Source organism: Bemisia tabaci, chromosome 2, assembly GCF_918797505.1.
Source record: "Bemisia tabaci chromosome 2, PGI_BMITA_v3".
Classification (NCBI taxonomy): domain Eukaryota; kingdom Metazoa; phylum Arthropoda; class Insecta; order Hemiptera; family Aleyrodidae; genus Bemisia; species Bemisia tabaci.
This window is the reverse complement of record NC_092794.1, coordinates 29,342,740-29,352,388: the sequence shown is the minus strand read 5'-3', so window position 1 is coordinate 29,352,388 and position 9,649 is coordinate 29,342,740. Positions and strand designations below refer to the sequence as shown.

Genomic DNA, 9,649 nt, shown 5'->3' with positions numbered 1-9,649 from the left:
CTCGAAGCACACCTAAATGAGGGATGTAATACGCTGGGTTTGTATCCTCTTCTCCTTCGGGCACTAGACTCATATGGTTTAAGGAAATGTACTCTCGCATGAAGTCAGAGTACAAGGTTCTAAACTTTTCATTTTGGTCCAATTTTCTTTCAAGGTCAAACAGTTTCTTCAACGCTATACTTTTGGAATTGCCCAAAACAATTGGATGTTCTTTCAAAGGTAGTTGCACTATAAACTTTCCATCTTCGGCGTCTCTCAAAGTTTCACAGAATATTTTTTCGCAACTGGACACTTCAGATCGACTTTCTTGAAAGTCGCCATCTTCTATTTCCCAAAATTTCTGTAGATTAGCATCAATTACAGATTGTTTCTCAAATGCGGTGAAAGTCAAAGTTGGTACTATTGGACTAACTTCTAGATTTTCAGTGCAACATCCTCCTACTATCCATCCAAATATGGTTTCTTGTAATGTTGGAAAGTAAGAATCTGCCGAAATTTGATTTTGTAAGAGAGCAGGCCAAAATATTGAAGCTCCCAGAATCATATCAACGGTGCCACCCTCATGGAATGTTGGATCAGCGAGTTTTAAATTTTTTAAACGGGCATTGATCTTTTCACTCACAAATTCTTCACTAGGAGGAATTGTAATTGGTAAACTATCAATAATATGACATGAAATTTTCAATTGTTTTGACGAAGACAAGGGAACAATGTCAACCGTCTTTTTTTCATATGAATAAGCACTTCCAATTCCTTTTATTTCACATTTTTGAGCTTCAGCGGGTATTTTTAGAGATTTAGAAAAAGTGGCAGATAAAAAATTTAACTGTGAGGCCGAATCTAGCAATGCTTTACATTTAAGCTTTTTATTATTGCATAAGACGTAAACTTGAACTGTTGCTAGTCATATATTTGAGGACGAAGATTGCGATGAACTGTTTGGTTTAGTTTTTGTAGCCTCTTTGTAGCCATGAAGCAGAGAACTGTGTTTTTCATTACACAATCTACATTTGAAATTGCTCGTACATTCACCAGAGTGATCTCGTAGACATAAAATGCATAATTTTTCTGTCTTTACCACGGTAATTTTGTCTGGCAAAGATAGTTTTTTGAATTTTAAGCAGGACCAAATTTTATGGTTTTCATTACAATAGTCACATTTCTTATAATTTTTAGAAGTGGTTTTCGCTACTTTAGATGCTGATTCTTGCTCCCAAAATGCAAAGGAAGCAGCATTCCTCTTTCTGGAGTTAAATGATGTATGCCGCTGATTTGCCAACGTAGAACTTCTCTGGCTTTCATTTGATTCATGACATTTTTTTTCTTCAACAGATTCAATGATTCTTTGACGTCTCTTGAGAAAATCCAGTAATTCGGTTTGAGTCGGAGGGTCAATGGGGTGCGCTACTTTTTCCCAGTCGGCCAAAGTATCTTCATCAAATTTAGAAATTACCACGTAGGCAAGGATAGGGTCCCAACAACAAGTGAGAACATTTGATGCTTTCAAAGAATGCAAAGTTTGGGTGATCCTATTATACATGCTTTCTAAATGGCTTGAATTTAGTTTTCTTGGTTTTCCGTTAGGGAAAATATCATCCATATTTAAGAGGTTTTTAACTTGCTGATAAATGTTGAATCTCAGAAAAATAGAAATAATTAAGAAGAAACGACACTTTTATTGAGGACCATTCACCAAGAATATACCAAGAAAAAACATAAGAAAAGCATAACCTCTCTAGATCTAAAATTTTATCAACAGCTGTTTTTTAGCAAGTATTAAACTTAACACGGTCTATAGGAATCATTTGTTTGCGAACGAGGTTGGATATTGTGATTAGCTTGTAAAGCAGAAATTTTGTTTATGATTTCATCCAGTTTGAGCTCAGCTGTTTCATTATGTGAGGGTTTATTAATGTTAGCAATGTTTAAATTTATATGACGCTGTTCGAACTTCTTTAAGGAGGATTCAAATTCATCCATCGTACTGTGTGGGAAGAGGGAAAATGTGGTTTTAATAGCCATGGGCATGCCTTTTAACAAATGAAAAATAACCTGAGCATCCGACATATTTGGATCGATTTTCCTACAGATGGTACGCACTTTAAAGGAGTATTCCTTTAGATCCTCCGCAGAATCAACTTTTAAATTTTCTAATTGGACTGTGAGTCGAGAAACTTTGGCTACGTCTTTGAATTGAGATTTAAATTTAGCGGTAAACTGTTCAAAGGTCAGGGCAGGGTAAGATGTTTTCAAAAATTCAAAATATTCAAGCGCTGCACCTTTTAAATATTTTTGAACGAAGAGAGGCACATATTCTTTTTTCCAGTTGTTGACTTGGACTGCCGCATCCAAAGACTCTAAAAATTTCTCCACAGTCACATTATTCCCGTCGAAAACTGTGGGTAAGATAATTGGAAAATGTTTAAAGTGTGATGGAGGCACATTATCACCTGGTGGGTCATTTTCCTTGTTGTTAGACATTACCAAAACTGTTTTCTTAAAAGTTAATTTACGGACTACTTTGGATGGAACCACAAAGTCTGAAAGGGCGCTTGGGAGTTTTGTGGGACGCGTAGAGTGCCGTAAAGGGTCTTGGGAAGAACTAGGACCAAGTAACGTGTCAATTACAGTAATATCATCTTCCGCCTCTGAGTGGGACATTTACAAAATACGATGCTATGCAACCTGAAAAGAAGAGAAGAACATTTGGGGAACAAAGCATGAACTTAGAAATTGATTCACCTGGTTAAGGTTAGAAGTGGAATTTAGCTGCCGTTTGAATGTCCATCACGAGGTCGGGATTCGGATTTAAGCCACCAGTGAGAAGTCCATGACGAGGTTGGAAACTATTTAGCTGCCGTTGGAATGTCCATCACGAGGGGATGCGGATTTAGGCCACCAGTGAGAAGTCCATGACGAGGTTGGAAACTATTTAGCTGCCGTTGGAATGTCCATCACGAGGGGATGCGGATTTAGGCCACCAGTGAGAAGTCCATGACGAGGTTGGAAACTATTTAGCTGCCGTTGGAATGTCCATCACGAGGGGATGCGGATTTAGGCCACCAGTGAGAAGTCAATGACGATGTTGGAAAGTCGATCTCAGGCTATTCAGTCCTCAAGGGTTCGCCGAGGTCTCGGCACCATGTTAAGGTTGGCGATTGGCCGGGTTGGGAGAGCAGAGAGAACCCAATTTGATTCGATGACACAAACTTTTATTCCATACTTCACAGAGCACACCGACCGAATAATCTGACGAAACGCACTCCATTCCTCACCAACTCGTTGCTCCCCCCTCCAGTGATCAGCCGAGCAATCCACTCCTCTGATTGGCCAGGGGAACTTCTCAAGTGATGCTCCAAAGCAAACTCGAAATTTCCCCGGTCAACAGAGCAGCCGTGCCAACTGAACAAAGGAGAGGCAAGCAACGTCAGAGAGTCGCTATACTTGACAGGAACCAAATACTAATATATCATCAAAAAATTTGACACCTCCTTTGATACCTTTTAAAATTTGCTCCAGATGACGTTGCCAGGCAGCAGGGATATTAGAGACACCGTACTGCGCTCTTGTAGGCTGGATTAACCCATGCGTTGGAGTGTTCAAAGTCATCGCTTCGCATACAGCCTGAGAGCACAGAAGATGCATGAATGCGTCATTAACATCCAGCTTGCAAAAGTATTTACAGCCACGAATTTTTGAAAAGAGTTCCTCCGGCCTGGGAATAGGATAGTCGTCAATTATTAGGTTAGGATTGAGAGTGGTTTTATAATCACCCGTAATTCTCAGCTTGTTGTTTTTCACAACAACATGTGTGGGACTAGCCCGTTCAGAATGATCAACCACCTTATAGAATCCTGATTTGATTTTTTCATCAATTTGAGCAGCGTACTGATCTTGCATAGAATAGGGAAGCGGTCGAGCTCTACAGAATTGAGGTTTTGCACCTGGCTTGAAGTGAAAATCAAGGGCAGATCCAGTTAGGGTACCTGCTTTATTCCCAAAAATATCTTTGTGTTTGTCGAGAAACTTATTAAGGTTAATAAAATCCATTTTATTTAGAGAATTGTGTGCACATACATTGTTAATATCAGTTTGATTGTGGAGTAGTTCATGAAGAGAGAAAAGATCTGCAAAAGGTTTAATTCATTGACGACCAAAAATGTTATCGCCAGGGATATCTGTGATGAATAATTTGAGGTACTCAGTACGATTCCTGAAAGTCACTTTAGCCCAAATGTAACCTATACAGTTGAACTTAGTTTGAGTGTAAGAGGTGAAACTTTCATTAATTTTAGTCATTCTGGCACGAGGTAATAATTTTTGGAGCGTGCTATGACTGATAAGGCTACAGGGACCACCTATGTCAAGCTCCATACGGAGTAATTTACCATTGATGAGGACATCGAGCAAAATTGGTGGACTGCCACCAGAGATCGATTTAAATTGATGTTGCAGATAATAAGTATCAGAATCGGGACGAAAATCATGAACTTTAGAATTATCAGAATTGTTTCTGGTATTATCATGAACTTCTTTACCATTAAAGTACTTTTTCTTCTTACATGCATTGACAAGGTGACCTCGGATTTTACAGTAATTACAGACAGCATTATAAAATTTACATGTACTGCGGTTATAAGAACCTCCACAAGATAAACAAGAGTTTGTGTTCTTACTGTGAGAAGGATTGCGATGAGAATTCTTACTGAGAGAAGGGCTGCGGTGTGAGTTCTTACTGTGAGGATGACTGCGGCTCCGATAGTTTCCTGAATTTTTCTTGAGTTTGGGTCTAGTTTCATGTGAAAACTTGCTGATAGTGGTTGAGTGTTGGGCAGAAGTGGGCTTGAGGATGGCAGAGGCTTGAAAGGAAGATTCGAGGTTAGTCGCCACAGCGACAACAGCATCGAAGTTGGCAGGTTGCTTCGTTACAATTTCATCGCGGATGTCATCGCTAAACAGGCCGTGGATGAACTGAATACTAAGCGAGTAATCTAGGAAGTCGCCAAACTCACAATATCGCGCACCGGTCTTGAGGCGAGACACAAAATCTGATATAGACTCATCAGCGTGCTGATGAATCTTCCGGAAGGTGATGGCTTCACTAAATTTGTTACGCGATTTGGCATAGTGAGAAATGAGCTTGTTTTTGAGTGATGCAAAGTCAAGCGAGCTAGGAAGGACAGGAAAACAAAGAGCATTTAATGATGCATTTAACTCGGGGCCCATGTGCACCCGGGCCTGGTTTACCCATTGAGTTTTAAGCACATGGCATAAGTTCAATTTGAGTTCGAACCTGTCAAAGTAATCCTCTATATGTTCTTGAGACGTTGTAGAGAAAGCATCAAAAGAGAACCGGGAGGCGGATTGGACCGTCGGTGAAGATTGGGAAGCGGCAAGCTGCAGGACCAAGTCAGTTAATTGGGCGAGTTTAGCTTCGAGGCCTTGAGGTTGAGGAGGATCTGTTTCACCATCCGACATGATGCGATGCACACTTCACGGGGTCGAGCGATAGCGCGAGAAAAACGCGACAGTTAACGGAAAAACACGTTAAAGAGAAAGGGTTCCGAATTCTGAAATAAATTGGATTTGCTCGTCACCATTTGTTATATCGGAAAAACGAAGGATGATGAAAAAGAGAAATGCACGAGTTGCGTGACATAACGACAGAGTATATTGATAAAGATACAAGCTTGCCCTGCAGGCCTGACACCTAAGTAGCGACAATATCACCACTCGTACATACTACCAACTGCTACATAACACACATACTGTTCATTCATGCCATTAGTAGGTGTGACACAACATCATCACTTAACATCATCACTCAACATCATCACTCTTCAGGCAAGTCAAAGTTAAATTTTTAAGCAACCCTGGAGAAGAACTTAGCTTTGATAAGTGAACCAGCAGCTCAGATGCTTAAAAAATCAGCCTCAAAGCAAGAAGAAATTTCTAAAGCAGGAAAATAAGTTTTACTCCGATTATATGGTTTCAAGGGTGAGCAGAAAAATTTTTGGCTGAGTTTAGGTATGAAAGCTATGTTCCGACTTTTTTCCACAATGTACAAAATCTCGCTCGTCTTTCACCTTCAGAGAACGCTGCCACATTTCATGCTGCTATCCTCAAGTATATAGCAATGGGTGAGCATCAAGAAATACGCGTGTGACTGGGGGTGGAAGAATAGCAGAAATGGCCTCATCCCCATCATTACCTTGAAAAATCCCGTTAAGGTGAGGTCGGGTAACTGGGCAAAAGTTCGGAGAAAAATGTCAAAATTTCAACTTCATGATTTTTTCCCCATCATTATATTGACAGTGGAGGCTACTTTTAAATTTTTTTTAGTAAGTACAACACCTTGTCTAAATGTAGGAAGAGTCAAAAGTCGAATTTCATCTTTCAATTTTTTCCCACACATTTTCAAACATTTCCCGTTTTTTTGACCCAGTTACCCAACGTCATGGGGTAACTGGACTACCCCCCCCCCCTTAATTTTTGAGGGGGGAATTATTTTTAATTCTCATTGGCTAGAAGATGATGTCCTGCTCATTAAGGTTTATGAGAATGTCATTTGAATGTATATAAACATGTTTAAGTGGTTAAGAATTATGTCGTAACAGTTAGCGGCAAAAAACCCCTCAAATCTGAGAATTGAATAACGGTAAAAAAAAATTGTTTCCTTGTAGATAAATGCTTAGAACTTTCTGCATTACTACTTATCAAGTAGTACTGTAAACCAGGACACTGTTTGGCCACTTTTAGTGAGATTAAGCATGAAACATTTTTAAAAAATGAAAAAAATTAAGCCGCAAGGCTGATTTGGGGTAGAGTCAGGCGCCAAAAAGTTCCCTTAATTTTTAAGGGGGGCATTATTTGTAATTCTCATTGGCCAGAAAGGAATGTCCTTCTCATGAAGGTTACAGAGAATTTCATTTGTATTTATATAACCATGTTTAAGTCGTTAAAAGTGATGTCGTAACAGTTAGCGGCAAAAATATAATTAAGTAATGCTAAAGTTATGCTATAATTGACTTAAGTTAGAAGTTCAGTGTGCTGGGAACACTAAACGTGCGACAAGATCGCTAAGATCATCAACATTTGAGCGATTATCCTCGATCTTGCTGCAATAAAATCGCAATTTTATCGCCCGGCAACTTATCGCGATATTATCGATCGCAGCAGAAATCGCGATATGTGGCGATTTCATTTGGATTTTATGACGAAAATTGATCGCAATTTTATTGAACAAAAAATTGCGATGCCTGCATAGGGATTTAATCGCCAGAAATCGAAATTTTTCATTCGATAATATTGCGATAAATTGCCACCGATATAATCGCGATAGTCAACCGATAAAATCGCCATTTATCGCGATCACTGCTACTTGGGTATTGAATCCCAATTGAAGCTACTTGCCTGCGCAAAGTCTCCCAGTGTGTAACTAACGCTTATCAAGCACTTACGTAGCTCATAAGGTGAATACATGTTTCTCGTTAATGTGTATGCACATAAGAATCCTCATAAATCAAGCCTGCTCATTCTGCAGTTCTTTACTGTCATCAAATTTGTCAAATATCAATTGTTCTATCTAGTCTTCAATTCATATGCAATTTACTTTTAGATAATGATTACAAAAGGATTTGAGATTAACGCATCGATGAATCCTCTGTTTACTGGTGGTTGAATTGAGAAAGAGCTTTTGTCACTATCGTTTAAATGCTCGACCGACAGGTAGAAATTAAGACAAGAGAGTCATAACGTAGGTAATGGAACTGCAGTACAAACAGAAGAGGCAAATACCATATTAACCTGAATGCATCGAACATTTCTTTCCTCAGTTCTAGTTAGGAATGAAGATGATATTGGGAAAAGCACGAGGAATTTAGGAAAATGTTTGTGTGCACACGCCAATTCTACTCTACAGTTACTTGGCAGCAGTATTAAGGTGAAATCAGTTGTAGTTCATTGCACTCGGCGCTCTGAGCAGAAATAAAATGAGGATACAGAGAGGCAGCATGGAAAGGATCCACTTAATGTCCGACAACTGTTTGCATAAAAAGAACAACACATGACCGTTTGATTAAGTCACGAAGCAGTCAAATAGTGCTAACACCCTATGATCCCAACCTACCGCTGATATTAGCTGTAGATGCCAGCCCTTTAGGGCTTGGTGCTGTTCTCTCTCAAGTCATGCCCGACAAACCGGAGCGTCCAATTGCTTACGCCAGCAAATCTCTCAATAAAACGGAACAAGCATATCCGCAAATTGATAGAGAAGCCCTAGCTATTGTTTAGGGAATCAAAAAATTCTTTCAATATCTCTACGGCCGTAAATTCATCTTGTACATAGACAACAAACCTCTCTCCCATATTTTTGCGCCAAACTCAATGTTGCCGATGATCACATTATCAAGATGTGCAAACTATGCGTCTTATCTTTGCAATTTCATGTATTACATTAAACTGAAAAAGTCAGAAGAAAATCAGAATGCTGATTATCTATCTCGCTCACCTATCCCTGACGCTCCAACGTGTTCACAAAATCAAGTCGCAGATGATTTTGACTACTTCTTCATCCATCAAGTCGACTTATTGCCTCTAACTCCAGAATCCATCGCTCTAGAAACAAGCAAGGATCAAGAATTATCACCTCTCGTTCCAGCCATCCAGTCGAATGATAACCTACTTCACCTTGGGTTCAAAGGCCGAGAACTTAACTACTCAATCTCAAATAGTTGTTTAATGCTTGGTCATAGAGTGGTAATTCCAAACTCCCTTCGCAAAAATTTCTGAAAGAACTTCACCTGGGCCACATTGGCATCACCAAGATGAAAAGCATCGCCCGATCTCTTATTTACTGGCCGAACATTGATCGCGACATTGAAGAATTAGCAAAAAGCTGCCTCACTTGCTTAAGCCATGCAAAATCACCGCCCAAAAACAACAGCCATCATTGGGAACGTCCTAAAGAAGCCTGCTCTAGGATTCATATCGACTACGCTGGCCCAGTGCACAACAAATACCTACTTGTAATAGTAGATGCCTTCTCAAAATGGACTCAATCGCTCGTCACATCATCCATGACATCATCCATCACTTGTGAAAAGCTAGGTCATCTATTTTCTCTTTTCGGCGTTCCAGACACTGTGACCCAAGTAGCAGTGATCGCGATAAATTGCGATTTAATTGGAGAATGTATCGCGATTTTATCGACGTCGCGATTTATTGCACTATTATCGGGAGAAAAATCGCGATAAATTGCAACAAAATCGCGATATTATCGAACGCGATTTTATAGAGATAAAATTGCAATAAATTGCAATTTTTCATTAACGCATGAATGACGCATATGAAAGATGTTTCTATTCCGCCGCCGCCGTTTTTACCGAGATCCGTTGGTAACTTAACCATCTCATTTTTTTTTATCAATTATTAGTATAATGTTACAAAGACAGACTGGTAAGCTTACCTGAAAACCGGTATTTTTACTGATTTTTTCAGGTAAGAATACCACTTTTATTGGTAATCAATCCCCGGTAACTTTACCATTTTATCTCGGTAATTCTACCACAGTCGATAAAAACTATTGGCGTTTTTCCCAAGGTCCATCGGTAACTTTGCCATCTCACTATTATTGGTAATTTTACAGAGA

At 39.5% G+C, this 9,649-nt stretch overlaps 1 protein-coding gene across 1 annotated transcript; it reads right to left on the bottom strand.

Annotated features, from left to right (window-relative positions):
• Window positions 1-1,788: 1,788 nt before the first annotated feature.
• LOC109038524 (uncharacterized) lies at window positions 1,789-8,583 on the bottom strand. Its single transcript, XM_072297078.1, has one exon. The coding sequence runs from the start codon at window positions 5,476-5,478 to the stop codon at window positions 4,144-4,146; it is 1,335 nt and encodes a 444-aa protein (XP_072153179.1). The 5' UTR covers window positions 5,479-8,583; the 3' UTR covers window positions 1,789-4,143.
• Window positions 8,584-9,649: the final 1,066 nt, after the last annotated feature.